The sequence below is a fragment of the Nerophis ophidion genome, linkage group LG01 (genome assembly GCF_033978795.1).
Source record: "Nerophis ophidion isolate RoL-2023_Sa linkage group LG01, RoL_Noph_v1.0, whole genome shotgun sequence".
NCBI lineage: Eukaryota > Metazoa > Chordata > Actinopteri > Syngnathiformes > Syngnathidae > Nerophis > Nerophis ophidion.
This window is the reverse complement of record NC_084611.1, coordinates 51,439,279-51,455,998: the sequence shown is the minus strand read 5'-3', so window position 1 is coordinate 51,455,998 and position 16,720 is coordinate 51,439,279. Positions and strand designations below refer to the sequence as shown.

General features: G+C 44.7%; 1 protein-coding gene across 1 annotated transcript in view; it reads right to left on the bottom strand.

Moving 5' to 3' along the window:
* fbxo10 (F-box protein 10) overlaps positions 1–16,720 on the bottom strand; it is a 30,243-nt gene that overhangs the window by 10,106 nt on the left and 3,417 nt on the right. The window contains exons 2-4 of the mRNA XM_061906733.1: positions 16,488–16,720; positions 11,113–11,874; positions 9,098–9,247 (exon numbers count right to left, since the gene is read on the bottom strand). The exon at positions 16,488–16,720 is cut by the window's right edge and continues 376 nt beyond it. Of these exons, the coding sequence (XP_061762717.1) occupies positions 9,098–9,247; positions 11,113–11,874; positions 16,488–16,720 (1,145 nt within the window). The remainder of the gene's footprint in view (positions 1–9,097; positions 9,248–11,112; positions 11,875–16,487) is intronic.

The following is a 16,720-nucleotide window of genomic DNA, read 5'->3' as shown; positions in this document are numbered from 1 at the left end:
TATACCGGCCCTCAGACACATTTTTTTCTCTAAATGTGGCCCCCGAGTCAGAATAATTGCCCAGGCCAGCTCTAGCAGGTGACTTTCCCAATGATGCTACATATTAACAGTAATGCTACTTTTTGTAGCAACGATTTTGCCCCACACTTGACAAATTACGGTTGTCTGTTCGACATATTCCCACTTGAACCCAAACCACCGCCAAACGATGGACCCCCTGCTGTTTTCTTTGGGAATTAATTCTTCCTTCATTTGTTACCAGATTCGCACCTTCTTTCATTCGTATTACCACTCGCACGGCTCCGCTAGCACCACAGCTAATGTTACCCATGCTGCTACCTCTCTGCTCCGCAAGGGTATTTGTATGTGACGTATGACGTGACAGTATGTGACGTGTGTAAGAATATGCGCTTGTTGTCTGTGAGAAGGCGACACAAGGAGTGGGAAGAGCCTGTAGTGTAATGCCCGCAGCTAAAAGCAACTGCGTGAGAAAGTATACTCCAATATCACCATATAGTCATTTTCTATATCGCACAGAGACAAACCCGCGATATATCGACTATATCGATATATCGACTATATCAATATATCGCCCAGCCCTATTTGACACTATTTCCACATTCACCCATTCACAAACACGTTCACACACTGATGGCGAGAGCTGCCATGCAAGGCCCAACCCACTGCCCATCATTGTGTGGTGCCCAAACATTCAACGCCCGTGTTTTTATGCACATGCAGATACAATGTCACCAGAAAATGAAACTTTTGAAAATGATTAAGTATGTTGTTTAACGAGAAGGTTGCGCCCTACATAGTGTTTGTACTGTAAGTATTGAGGTCATTACACGCCAGCTGTTTGATTGTAACCCTTCCATCCATTTTCTACCGCTTATTCCCTTTGGTGTCGCGGGGGTTGCTGGTGCCTATCTCAGCTACAATCAGGCGGAAGGCGGGGTACACCCTGGACAAGTCGCCACCTCATCGCAGGGCCAACACAAATAGACAGACAACATTCACACTCACATTCATCTTTATTGTAGTTTTTATTACTATATTTGGAGGTGTTGAAATCGCCATGTAAAATCGCTAATGCTAATTGTTACCGGTCTATGGCAAAGCCAATGTGAATTAGCATCTGGAAGCGCATTTTGGCATACTTTCTTTGTTGCTGTTGAAAATTGCTACGTTACTTAGAGGCGGTTTGTCTGCTCGACTGATTGTTTCATTGTTTTGTCTGCGGCCGGACGTGACGTCACGTGCGACAAAAGGTATCGAAATATGCCGCCGTTTGATTTCACGTGAATCGATACCTAGTAGTACCGACGGAATTTGGTCGGTGCCTATAAAAGTACCGAATTCGGTACCCATCCCTTATGGCACAGGAGTCAAACTCAAGGCCCCGGGGGCCACATCTGGCTCGCCACATTAATTTGTGTGGTTCCCAAAAGCATGGAAATAAAGTACCTTATCTTTTCTTAATAATATGTGTTAAGAATTCTCCATGTTATTTACGTTTCAAATACTTTATTTTGAAGCATTTCTTGACAGTGTCACTTCCGCTTCCTTCCTGTAGGTGTCACTTCCGCTTCCCGTTTGACGTGTGTTAATGTGTGCTGACTTGTTTCTCTGTTATGTTTAATCGGTGCTCTAGTCCTTGACGATATAATAGCTGCACCTAATATAATCCAATATGCACCATTAAAGTTGGAAGAGTCCAAATGATGACCGTGTGTTCTCTGACCGGAACCCCAACGTGGTCAATATCCAAAAAACCCAGTCGCAGAGTTTAATACTCAACAAAGGTCCTTCGAGCCGGATTTAATTGGCTACAATGGAAATGTCATCAGAGGATGAATCTGCTTCTCCATTCCATCCTGTTGTACGAGACCGATCGGTGAGGAAACGCCGTACCCCAAAACATCTTGAAGACTACATCCTTGCCTATAATGTGCAGCGACCTGCCCTTTCCTCCCCCCCTGCCAAGATGGAGGAGCAGAGAGGAGTAGCGGCCGCAGTGAACAGTAGCCAAGCAGATGCATTGCTTCAAATAGATGACGGAGTAACCTCACATCGTGCCACGTCAGTCGAAATGCTGAATGTTTCTTCACTCAGGAAACTAATGGAATCAGTATCAGTAAAGGAAAAGGAGGAGACGGATGAAATGACTCGACTTACTGCTAAACTCCGCCAATGTGAGAGCAGACAACGGCGACGACAACAGCTGATGGAACACATATCATCATTCCTCATGGAAGAAGAAATGGATGGAAATGACCTTCACAATGAGCATTCACCAGCACAACCTCCTTCAGTGAGCGACAGTTGTGCTGCAATTTCCATTTCACATCCTCACTCACCGGAATCAGTAACAAAGCAGCGGAACTTTGTAAAGAATCCACTTGGGGGATGTATAACTGCAAGCACACATTCAGTGTCAGGGAATGAAACTAATAAAGTGGACATCATTCCCGCAGCTGCACGTGAGAGAGCTGGTTCCCCACTTACATTAACACAAGCATTCACACCACAATGCCCAAGCTCCCCCTCCTCTGTTGCTTCATATGGAATGGTGTCTCCTGCTGTACATCAGGAACAACTCCCCAGCAAAGGCACATGTTTACTACAACTCAAGGGCCCTCCTCAGCACTGTAGCAAATCCGAAGAATACATCCAACCAGCCGATCATCAACTCACTACAGCAACCTGTACACCTGCAGTTACTTCTTACAACCCCCCGAATGTGCTCCGTCATCCCTTTCCACCTGCAATACCTGACGCTTACTCAGGTGCAAACGTATTTCATCACCTCCCAGGGCTCACGGCAGTAACAACACCTCAGTACCCATTATACACTTCACCACTAGAGGGTAGCATGCCCACAGTCTATCAGCCACAGATGCTGTCAAGTCACAATGTTCCCCCATTACCCACTAACTTGTCACAACGCTCAACATATGGTGTGCCACAACGCTCAACTTACGGGGTGCCACAACCTAAAATTCCAGATTTTACTGCAGATAGTGAAAGAGAGTTCGCTAACCTCAAGCTTGCTCTTTGTAACCTACTCGAACCCCATACAGGCTTAAGTGAAAATTACAAATATCATGTGCTACTTGAACATCTCAAGTTTCCAGAAGCGCAAATGATAGGTCAGTCGTGCCGCCACCATCCATACCCATATACAGCCACCATGCAAGCTTTGCAGTTCCAGTATGGACAGCCACATCAGCTTGCTCAAAGCGAAATAGCAGCTATTCTGACCTCCCCGGATGTCAAGCCGACTGATGCCCGCACCTTTCAGAGCTTTGCTCTGCGTGTCCATCTCCTAGTGAGCATGCTGCTCTCCTTAGAGGGACCACAAGGCATGGAACTTAACTGCTGCTCACATGTCGATCGCCTACTTAGCAAGCTGCCAAAGTACCACAGAGATGGGTTCATCGAGCATCTACAGTTACAAGGGAAATTAAATGGCACAAGTCTAAACCCCTACAACCTGCAGGACCTAAATGGATGGCTTCAAGGCAAAGCACAACAGCAGCGCCTCTCCAGCAGATTGGTGCAACGCTATCAACAGGAGAGGCCCTCGGGGAGCACAACAGAAAGGGGTCCCTTCAAGGTCAAAAGTCAAGCTACAGCTGTATATCTTGGAGCAGCGCCAACACGACAGGGTGCCTCCATTAAGCACGCTCCTGCTGAGACCAACAAAACGAACAAAATGCATTGTCTCTTCTGTAAAAGCAAGGAACACTATATTAGTCGCTGTCAACAGATCAGAAAACATTCTGCGGCCCACCTGGATAAATGGATAGTAGAAGAGGCACGATGTTGGAGATGTGCACGTGCTCATGCACCTGACGCATGTACTCTCAAGAAGCCCTGCAGCGATTGCAATGGTATCCACCTCCAAGTTCTCCACAATGTAGCTCAAAGGTATACTGAAGACACCCCGATGACTCCCACCGAGAGTCGTGTCTATTTGACTCCCAGCATCACCTCAAGTAGAGTACTCCTGAAAGTTGTCCCTGTACTGCTGCACCATAATTCAAAAACAATGGAGACATTTGCTGTCTTAGATGATGGGGCCCAACGAACTATGATTTTACCTGACGCAGCCCAACATCTACACTTGCCTGGCCAACATGAAATTCTTGCCCTGCGCACCGTGCGCACAGACCTTACCCACCTCAAGGGTTTAAGAGTTGACTTTGAGATCTCCCCAATAAAGAACCCAGGGAAACGGTACAAAGTGCAAGGTGCGTTTACTGCACAAGGTTTGGATCTGATGGAGCAGACCTACCCAGTTCAGAGACTTCAGAACAAGTATACACATCTACGTGGGATTTCGTTGCAACCTTTCTACAATGCACGCCCCCTAGTGTTAATCGGGTCAGACAATGTGCACCTGATCACTGCAACGAAGCCAATCTGCCAGGGAAATAATGGAGGACCCATAGCCATCCACACAGCACTTGGATGGACTTTACAAGGGGCGGAGGAAAGAACACAAGGACAAAGCTCAACACAATTGTGTCTATTTACCTCAATTGCCACTCCCAATGACATCTTGTTCCGTAATGTGGAAAAGTTATGGCAACTTGATGTTTTGCCTTTCAGGAACGAAAAGATTGTTGTTCGCTCTCGTGAAGATCAGGAAGTAATAAACCTATTGGAGACAAGAACTCAGCGAGTCGACATAGAGGGTGTACAGCGCTATGCAACACCCCTCCTAAGAAAGAAAGATATGCCTAAACTCAACAGTTCCATCTCCACCGTCATGGCTCACTTGAGAAACACAGAGAAAAGGCTAAAAAAGAATCCAGAGAAAGTCACTCCTTTTCTGCTGAGATCACTAAGCTCATTCAAGCAGGGTATGTCAAGAAGCTCTCGCATGAAGAAACAGAACAGTCCAATGAAGCCTGGTATCTTCCCTATCATCTTGTGTTCCACAACGAGAAGGCAAGACTTGTCTTCAACTGCTCGTTTCGACATCAGGGAGTGTCTGTGAATGACCAACTCCTCCCTGGGCCTACACTGGGACCATCATTGTTAGGTGTTCTTCTTCGGTTCAGACAGCACCCGGTAGCTGTAAGTGGAGATATCCGAGCAATGTTTCATCAGATCCGTCTTCTTCCTGAAGATAGACCACTCCTTCGGTTTATCTGGAGAGATTTGCGCAGCGAAAACCCGCCAGACGTTTATGAATGGCAAGTGCTTCCATTCGGAACGACATGCAGCCCATGCTGTGCAATATTTGCTCTGCAGCAACTCGCTCAGAGTCACCAACACAGCCATCCAGGACTTCTTAAATTAGTGGAGCAAAGTTTCTATGTGGATAATTGCTTAAAGAGTTTCACCGACATATCTGAGGCTGCACAGCAGGTGACTCAGTTGCGATAAGTGATGGCAGAAGGAGGATTTGACCTCCGACAATGGGCAAGTAACCAACCAGAGGTGTTAGCCCAAGTCCCTGCTGAAGGAAGATCGACTACCACAGAGCAGTGGCTAAGCCAGAACCGAATTGAGCCACAAGAGCCTGCTTTAGGCCTGAGATGGAAATGTGCTACTGACACCCTTGGCTATCAATGTAGAAACATCGAACATACCATATTGACCATGAGGACTGCATATCAGGTGCTAGCCAGTCAGTATGACCCCCTGGGGTTTATAGTACCATATACGACCCGTGCCAAGGTTCTCATCCAGCAGTTATGGTCCAAGCAGAGAAGCTGGGATGACTCCGACTTACCACGAGCCCTGCAGGAGGCCTGGAAGCAGTGGGAGAGTGAACTCCAACATCTAGATAAATTATCCATACCACGTTGCTACACACCAATCCCAACCACTGGTCCCGAGTATGATCTCCACATCTTTTGTGATGCCTCTGAACGAGCATATGGGGCAGTTGCTTATGTCAGACTACAGACTAAAGACGTCATTTTCACCTCGTTCGTTATGGCAAGATCAAGGATAGCTCCGAAAAGGCAACAATCCATGCCTCGCTTGGAGCTCTGTGCAGCATTAGCTGGAGCTCAGCTCGCCAAGGTTTTGAAAACAGAGATGACTCTCCCTCTTCAAAGGACGACTCTGTGGTCGGATTCCACCACTGTTCTGGAGTGGCTCCAGTCGGACTCTTGTCGCTTCAAGGTCTTTGTTGGAACGCGTGTCTCAGAGATACAGGAGCTGACTGATCGACAATCCTGGCGGTATGTTGACACTCACAACAATCCTGCTGATGACATCACCAGGGGGAAACCACTTCTGGAACTTGCGGCAGATGGGCGCTGGAGTCAAGGACCCCTATTTCTCAGGCAAAGTGCGGAATACTGGCCAAAAAGACCGGAGAAAGAGTCAACCCTGACTTTGTCCGAACTAAAGAGCATCACCTTCTGTGGTCTTGCAGAAGTGCAAAGCGACAATAATATTCCGGATGCCTCTCTATTCAATACCTGGAAAGAATTAGTAAAAGTCACTCAGCAGGCGGGACAGGAAGCACCAGAAGGTTCGACACACAGTCAGACAATCAGCTCCCAAGAAGCTGAGTTTCAGTTGCTAAGAAGATGTCAAGTTCAAACCTTTCCCGCAGACATCATATCTCTTAAAACACAGAACTCAGTGTCAGCTAAGAGTCGTCTAGCGTGCCTCTCCCCTGAGTGGGACTCAACTGCAGGGTTAATTCGAGTTGGGGGTAGGCTGCGACGACTCCAGAACCCGGACCTAGAAGAGATCCATCCTATTGTGTTGGACCCAAAACATCAGATAACTAAACTCCTCATCAAGGACATGGACGAACGTCTTCTGCACCCAGGTACAGAGCGAGTGTATGCAGAACTTCGGAGACATTACTGGATTTTACGAGGACGACAAGCTGTCAGGCACCATCAGCACAATTGCCCATCTTGTCAACGCTGGAGAGCTCAACCGACGGTCCCAAGGATGGCAGATCTGCCACCGCAACGCCTCAGACTTCTCTGTCCACCCTTCCATTCAACAGGTGTGGATTGTTTTGGACCTTATCTGGTCAAAGTGGGCAGAAGATCAGAGAAGCGGTGGGATGTCATTTTTAAGTGTCTTACAACTCGAGCAGTTCACATCGAGCTCCTCAACTCCATGGATGCCGATGCATTCCTTCTCGCTCTACGTCGGTTCATTGCCAGGAGGGGAAGACCAAGAGAGGTACTGTCAGATTGTGGGACCAACTTCCGAGGAGCAGAAAGAGAACTCAGGACAGTGTTTGCAGGGATGGAACCTCAGCTAAGAGAGCAACTGACAGAATATCAGATTGACTTCAAATTCAACCCTCCAAATGCCCCTCATTTTGGTGGGGCATGGGAACGTGAAATTAGATCCATCAAGGCCAGTCTCCAAGTCGCAGTGGGAGGGCAGTCAGTCACAGAAGATGTCTTGCACACAACTCTAGTAGAAGTGGAGGGGATACTGAACTCAAAACCCCTAGGGTACGTATCATCTGATGTTTCTGATCTGGACCCAATCACCCCAAACATCCTTCTCATGGGGCGGCGAGATTCTGCACTGCCGCAAGTAGTTTACGTCCCAGCTGTCATGGGGCGGCGGAGATGGCGCCATTGCCAAACACTTGTGGATCAGTTTTGGATCCACTTCATCCGCAGCTACCTACCCACTTTGCAGACCAGGTCAAAATGGCAAAGGTCTTCCGAAAATTTAACCAACAACACTGTAGTTTTGATAGTGGACCCTTCACTTCCAAGAGCACAGTGGCCCATCGGCAAAGTGGTCAAAACCATTCCGAGTCAAGACGGACAGGTTAGGACTGCTGAGGTAATGGTCAAGAGTAAAGTCTACACCAGACCTGTAGCTCGCTTGATCCCACTTCCAAGTTTAGAGGATGACAGTAAGGACACTTGAAGAATTCCGGTAGTTACACATTTGTTATACAAATGTGGGGGCGGCTGTTAAGAATTCTCCATGTTATTTACGTTTCAAATACTTTATTTTGAAGCATTTCTTGACAGTGTCACTTCCGCTTCCTTCCTGTAGGTGTCACTTCCGCTTCCCGTTTGACGTGTGTTAATGTGTGCTGACTTGTTTCTCTGTTATGTTTAATCGGTGCTCTAGTCCTTGACGATATAATAGCTGCACCTAATATAACCCAATATGCACCATTAAAGTTGGAAGAGTCCAAATGATGACCGTGTGTTCTCTGACCGGAACCCCAACGTGGTCAATATCCAAAAAACCCAGTCGCAGAGTTTAATACTCAACAATATGCATCACAAAAATAAATGAACTGCGTAAATTACATGTATTTACACTTTAATTGTCTCTAATAATAAAAAAATATATATCATCGTACAGTTCAAAACAATGTTATTATTCAAATAAAGATAAATACTTAAATATCTGCTTGACTTATGATTTCAAAGCAAGTACTTTTTATGTAAAAAATGTACAGTAACTTTTTTTACAGTAAAATCCACTTTCAATATAGAGTAATAATACACTATGAACACAACAACCCTAGATTTTACAGTATAAAAACTTGCATGAATTTTTACGTAAAAAAAAAAAAAAAAAAGAGTGGTACAGTTTGTCCATTCTATTTAATTTAATTTCATGTATTTTTCTTATTTGAATTTTTTTGAAACTGCAAATGTTACAGTAAAATTGTGGCGAATGAGCTGCCAGTTTACAGTACAATCTAAAGATTTGGTTTTGTACAGCGTAAGTTAAAAAAATAAAATTTTTATACATACATATTTATATTCATACTGTATATTATTCACTGTTAAAAGCGGTCCTCTGAGGACAACCATGACTGCTGTGTGGCCCTCCATGAAAAGGCGTTTGGCCCACCTGCTTTGGAGACACATTGGCTGCTAGTTGCTTGTCAGCCTGAGGACTAAAGATATATTGTGTCCGCCAGAGAAGGTCTGCGTTTGTGACCGGCATTAAAAGGCATTAATCAACAATGGCGATCACATACTTTTAAAAACATTAAGTGTTGGGACCGAACAAGCCACGAACGTAGTTCGGGAGTGAGTCATGTGTACAGAACCACACATGAGGAACTTTCTGGGCAACACCGACATGTTTATGACAAGAAAGTTGTACTTACCACAATGATGGGGTTGGCGCCTTTCCTAATGTCCAGCCCGGCCTCCCCGTTTGAGTGGATGTCATTCTCGGCGATGAGTCCCTGAGCCGACAGACGCAGGAACACGCCGGACGCTCGGCACTCGCACACCTCGTTCCGCCGCATCACGATCTGTGAGAGGGGTTGGCGGGAGAGAGCTTCGTTGGGCTAGTTTCACAGAGTCAACTTCAATTCTGTCAGACAATTGTACTGGGGTAGAACTTTGGGCGATGCAACTCGGAATTATAGCCACGTTTTTGGCCAAAATATGTCTAAAAAGTCACAAAACTGTGGAACCTGCACCATGCATAAAATTGAATGGGTTCTTGATCGTGGCGGTGCGCACGGCTAAATAAAATGCTGTCACACCTTAAAAATTAGGGTTTGTATAAGTGAAAACAAAAGTAATATGTATTGTAGCCCCCAGAAAAAGTCACTGTGGCAGGGGGCGTGGTCAGCGCGTTCCCTGCGGACGGGGTGTGTGCAGAAATCGGTCATGAAGCAGCTGACAGGTGAGTGGATAATCTCAGCTGGAACGAGTTATCTAATCACCTGTTCCTTTATTAGCAGCGCGGGAGACCGTGATCGAGAAGAGGGACGACACTGAGGGGAGCGTGCTGAAAAGCCAGAACCAGAAGGACTCGAAAAGGGACTTGCAAGAGGGGCTGCAAAGCCTAATTGATTGTTGTGTAAATATTAAAAGTTGTAAAGACCCCTGAGTGAAGTGTGCGGAAGTCACTGATCCAGAAGACGCAGGTACGAGACTTGCTACAGTCACAAAGTCTGATGCTCTTTTTAACTTTTATTGCCAATTTATGTGATGCAACTCGGAATTATAGCCACGTTTTTGCCGAAAATAGGCCTAAAAAGTCACAAAAACTGTGGAACCGGTACCATGCATGACATCAAATGGGTTCTTGATTGTGGCGTTGCGCCAACGCTGAATAAATGCGGTCACAATTTAAAAATGAGGATTTGTTTAAGTGAAAACAAAGGTATTATTGTAGCCTCCAGAAAAAGTCACAAGTCCAACGCTCTTTTTAACTTATAAGCCCAATTTATGTGGAAAACCAGTCCAATTCCAGCACATATAGATTTTTTTTTAGTTTTAGTTCCATTGAGTTCTTTCAGTTTTCCATTAATCGTTTTAATAAAGAAAAAGCGACAATGGCATTCTTTTTGTGTTGTTTCCGTTTCACAAATTCCTGAGTAAATTCACCAAAACGTCACCGTCTGTTTAGCTGATTGGAGAGCTAGCTTGCACAACTAGTGGGTCCATGACAATGACTTCTGTTTTGTTTGATCACCGTTTTACTGCCATGTTACAGACACCGTTTGGATACAAAGTATGTAAATAAACATTTACAAAATATTTCATTGAAAATAACTCATTTCATAACATATATATATGCGGCTTATAGAGCAGCTAATATATGGGGGGAACTATTTTCTCCGGAAATATAGTGTGTGCGGCTTATATACCGGTGCGCTCTATACTCCGGAAAATATAATACTTTTCCGTTGGGCTAGTTTCACAGAGTCAACTTCAATTCTGATGTAACCGAGTCAGATAAAAGTGTACTGGGATAGAACTTTGGGTGATGCTACTTGGAATTTTGGCCACGTTTTTGGCGAAAATATGCCTAAAAAGTCAAAAAAACTGTGGAACCGGTACCATGCATGACATCGGATGACTTCTTGATCGTGGTGGTGCACCATGGCTAAACAAATGCGGTCACACTTTAAAAATGAGTTTTTAAGTGAAAACAAAGGTAATATATACTGTAGCCTCCAGAAAAAGTCATACCAAGTCTAACGCTCAATTTTTTTTTTATCCAATTTTATGTGGAAAACCGGCCCAATTCCACCACATATAGAATTTTTTTCAGTTTTATTTCCATTGAGTTCTTTCAGTTTTCCAATAATCATTTTTAATATATCCACTAATTGCTATGGAATAGGTTTAAAATACAACCAAATAAGAGGTCTGCACTTACTATTGAATTCTGGATGCATCGGACTCCGTAGTTGAGACAGCGGAAAACGTTGTCCTCCAGTCGCGCTTGTCCGTAGTTGGACAGGTGCACTCCTCCTTTGCCCTCACGAAAGAGGCAACGGCGGACGATGCAGCCGAGGGTAGATGACACAAACATCTGAGCCTCGGGGTCCCGCTCCAGTTCCTGCTGAATAGTGAGGGGTTCCGGATGCGCACACGGGGGATTGGGGCAGGAGGCTGATGGGAAGGACCCGTCTGGGCGGGCCTTCAGTAAGTGGGACAGGCCGTGGTTGTCGTAAGGGATTCTGTAACCCAGGGTTGATGGGTTTTTGGTTCCTTCCCCGTCCTTGCTGCCCTCTTCTTCACCGTCGCTCCAAGCATCTTCGATGACGGTGCCCTGCCCTGCCGCCTCCACGCCGTTCTCCCTCTGCCAGTCCTCCTTTTTAACGGCGCCCTCGGAACCGCTTCCTCTATGTGGGCCGCTTTTAATAACGCCGCACGGCGAGACCGTCCTGGCCAGGGCAGCCATGTACTTAAAAGCCCAGTTCTTCTCGGACACCGGGGGGCCCTCCACGGTCACGGAGGCCGTGTCGCTCCCGGAAAAGTCGCAGCTGTCCAGCAGGCTGAGGGCCACGCCCAGTAGGTGCACCGAGCTGCCCTTTGAGAAGGAGCAGAAGCGGGCCTGGCAAGTCCCGGGCCCGCGGACTTGCAGCTGAGCCCCCTCAAAATTACAGTTGTCCAGCTGGACGTGACCCCATGAGGTCTAAAGAAAACAAGGAGAAAGAAAGACATATTAAACATACACACGCACAAACGTATTTATTATAAGTGATGTAAATGAGTTTTCTTCTAAAAAGCCTGACGTATCAGGTCACTTGCATGTAATGAGGGACGGCGTGGCGCAGTGGGAGAGTGGCCGTGCGCAACCCGAGGGTCACTGGTTCAAATCCCACCTAGAACCAACCTCGTCACGTCCGTTGTGTCCTGAGCAAGACACTTCACCCTTGCTCCTGATGGGTGCTGGTTGGCGCCTTGCATGGCAGCTCCCTCCATCAGTGTGTGAATGTGTGTGTGAATGGGTAAATGTGGAAGTAGTGTCAAAGCGCTTTGAGTACCTTGAAGGTAGAAAAGCGCTATACAAGTACAACCCATTTATTTATTTATTTAATGTACGTATCGCCCACATGAGGGCAGTAATTGACCTATAGATTCCTTCAGAATTGCCACAAAGAAGAATCAAGGGAGAACTGATTTTTTTAGAGGAACTTTGCCGAATTTGAAAGGTGGAATTAAGATTGGCTTTTTTGCCGATATCCCATTGTCCGATATTGTCCAACTCTTAATTACCGATTCCGATATCAACCGATACCGATATATACAGTCGTGGAATGAACACATTATATTTTGTTGTGATGCCCCACTGGATGCATTGAACAATGTAACAAGGTTTTCCAAAAGAATCAACTCAAGTTATGAAAAAAAAATGCCAACATGGCACTGCCATATTTATTATCAAAGTGCATTATTTTTTTTAATATGCCTCAAAACAGCAGCCTGGAATTTGGGACATGCTCTCCCTGAGAGAGCATGAAGAGGTTGAGGTGGGTGGGGGGGAGCAGAGGGAGGTGTATATTGTAGCGTCCCGGAAGAGTTAGTGCCACAAGGGCTTCTGGGTATTTGTTCTGTTGTGTTTATGTTGTGTTACGGTGCGGATGTTCTCCCTAAATGTGTTTGTCATTCTTGTTTGGTGTGGATTCACAGTGTGGCGCAGATTTGTAACAGTGTTATACGGACCCACATTTAATGCGAAAAAAACACTTACCAATCGACGGATTTAAGTTGCCAAAGTCCTGATCGTTTGGTCCGCACATTTTACCGGCGATGCTAACGCAACTATTCGGCCATGCTATGGCTATGAATAGTGTCAATAGCTATTCGCTCAATAGCTTCAGTTTCTTCTTCAATACTTTCATACTCCAACCATCCGTTTCAATACATGCGTAATCTGTTGAATCGCTTATATGTGACCTGTATGGCTGTTGACAAAGTATAAATTGCATTCATTTGTGTTTGTGTGTTAAGCCGTAGATATTACTGTATGTGACTGGGCAAGCATGCAAAGGAAGTGTCTTTAAGGGGAACATTATCACCAGACCTATGTAAGCGTCAATATATACCTTGATGGTGCAGAAAAAAGACCATATATTTTTTTAACCGATTTCTGAACTCTAAATGGGTGAATTTTGGCTAATTAAACGCCTTTCTGTTTATCGCTCTGGAGGGGATGACGTCAAAATGTGACATCTCCGAGGTAATACAGTCGCCATTTTCATTTTCAACACATTGTAAACATTGGGTCTCAGCTCTGTTATTTTCCGTTTTTTCGACTATTTTTTGGCGCTCTGTACAAAAAGGTTTCTTTTTGAAACCGATACTGATAATTTCCGATATTACATTTTAAAGCATTTATCGGCCGATAATATCGGCAGTTTGATGTTATCGGACATCTCTAATTAAGACGTATTTTCTTTTTTACTGACACATGAGTATGAACAATTAATCAGTTGATGCACAATGTGAAATAACTTAATATTTCATAGTAAAACTGTTTTGAAAATGTGTGCATCAAATGTGAAACAGCAGATATATTTTTTTTGCATTGTGTTTTTTTTTAATGTCATTTAGGTGTTACTTAAAAAATCATTCATGTCATACTGTTAATGTTTTATCGTGTAAATTGAATTACTATACGACATATTTCTGCTCAAACCCTTAATGGATGTGTCCCGATACAGCATCTACATGTACAAATACATGTATATAACTTTAAAAAAAAAAAAAATTAAAACTCTCTTATTCAAAATGTTAATATAGAGATAAAGGAATCATGTAATGACAAAAAGCTGACAAGTTGATGTTATAAAAGAATAAAAAAAACTAATATGTATTTGTATTGAACCGTTTCGTTACGGGGGCTCCGGTCCGGTGCGGAGGAGTATCGAACAAGTTTGACACGAACATATGAAGTAGCCGCAAATGCTAAAGCCTCAACAAGCTGCTCCGCTCCGTTCTGCCTGTCTATGTCAGTACTCTACACAGCACCCTGCATTGTCCCTCCACACAACCATCTGATTGGTTACATACAAAGCCAATCAGCAGTGCGTATTCAGAGCGATGTAGTCAGCTCGACGTCACTTTCAACCTGAGAAATAACAGCTACCAACCATTCACGAAACCCAACACAACACCCCAATACGTGCACCATGACAGCAACCACCCACCCACCACCACGAAAAGAATACCTACCGGAATTAATAAAAGGCTATCGATGCTGTCATCTAGCAAAGCTGAATTCGACCAAGCAACCCCCCCCCGTACCAGAAAGCACTTGATGAAAGCGGATACAACTTCACCCTCACCTATGAACCCACTCTAGGAAACCAACCAAAAAAGAGCAGAAAACGAAACAACATCATCTGGTACAATCCGCCATTCAGCAAAAACGTCTCAACCAACATCGGCCGCAAGTTCCTCACTCTGATCGACAAACACTTCCCCAAAGGCAACACCCTAAGAAAAATATTCAACAAAAACAACATTAAATTGAGCTACAGCTGTATGAATAACATACAACAAATAATTTCAAACCACAACAAAGCAATTGCAAAAGGACTGCCTGCCCCCAGACTAAACGACTCTGAAACCAATAAGGAATGTAACTGTCGCAAGAAACCTGATTGCCCTCTCAACGGAGGGTGCTCACAGACATCAGTCGTTTACCAAGCAAAGGTAACACGCAAGGACATTAACACATCCGACACGTACGTAGGATTAACCGAAGGAGCGTTCAAAACAAGATGGAATAATCACAACGCCTCCTTTAGAAACCAGACTTTGCGGAATTCTACAGAACTCAGCAAACACATTTGGAACCTCAAAGACAATAATGTTGAATATTCAATAACATGGCAAATTCTTGCATCCAGCACACCTTACAACAGTGGTAATAAAAGATGCAACCTATGCTTAAAAGAGAAACTGTTTATTATATATCATCCAGATCTATCATCCCTCAACAAGCGCAGTGAAATCATTTCAACATGCCGCCACAGACGGAAACACCTCCTAGGTAACACATGAGCCAATCACCACACCCTACGCCTGCCTGTACCCACCCACTCTGTGCCCTATATAAACCATTGTATGTGAATGCTTCCATTAAAATCTCCTGATGATTGAGGGAACCCCTCATGAAACAGTTCTGTAGAGATTAAATAGTCTTGTGATTTCTCCGACACCTACATATTGCGCTCTACCACGGTATCGAGCATTATTCTCTGGATAATCCAATCAAGATATATATATATATATATATATATATATATATATATATATATATATTGAGCCCTCCTTTAAGTCAACACTTGCCTTGACCTTGTCTTGTTCTGTATATTGTACAGTATTTTGTATATTGTACAGGATTGCTTATTATTTTTACTGGATAGTAGTCTGTTTATTTCAATTCTTATTTTGTATCTTTATTACTTCTTCTGTAATTAATTTTTATCCTATACTTGTTTCCACTACCGCACCTTAATCTCGTTATATGCAAATATAAAGACACTAAAGACCATTCTATCCATCCATTTTTCTACCGCTTATTCCCTTTTGGGGTCGCGGGGGGCGCTGGCGCCTATCTCAGCTACAATCGGGTGGAAGGCGGGGTACACCCTGGACAAGTCGCCACCTCATCGCAGGGCCAACACAGATAGACAGACAACATTCACACTCACATTCACACACTAGGGCCAATTTAGTGTTGCCAATCAACCTATCCCCAGGTGCATGTCTTTGGAAGTGGGAGGAAGCCGGAGTACCCGGAGGGAACCCACGCATTCACGGGGAGGACATGCAAACTCCACACAGAAAGATCCCGAGCCTGGATTTGAACCCAGGACTGCAGGACCTTCGTATTGTGAGGCAGACGCACTAACCCCTCTGCCACCGTGAAGCCCTAAAGACCATTCTATTCTATTCTAAAAAGTTAAAATTCAAGGCCTGAAAGTGTACGTAGGTTTGATATAAATTTTGAATGATTAAAATCAAGAGTAAAATATAATATTTGAGTCGGTCCCGGCCCCCTCTGTAGTGGAAAAATTGGGACCCAGGTCAAAAAGGTTGAGAACCCCTGGTGTAGACCACAAGGAATTTTTTTTTAAATTGTAATATGACCTCTTAAAGCTCAGCCACACAAAAGATCTTATTTTTCCATAATTTAATCACAAATTATTTGACGGTTTCAAACAAAACATAATTTTCTTGTTGCATAGGTGTTGAATAACGAGTATATTTAAATATAATCAGGAGACTCCTCACCTTGTAGACCACAGTGGAGAACCAAGGTGGCATGAAGACCAGATTAACCAGTCTGGCAGTAGGGCACTGCTGCTCCATGCACATCAGGAGGGACACCTCGCCCAGTGTGCCCAGTCCTACCAGCTCCACAGGCACCTTCAGGGCCACCTCAGCCTGCTCCTCGTACACCCCAGGATGGAGAACCAAGCGGTCGTAAGGCCCCGCCACCCCCAGCGCTCCTCTCAGGGTCTCGA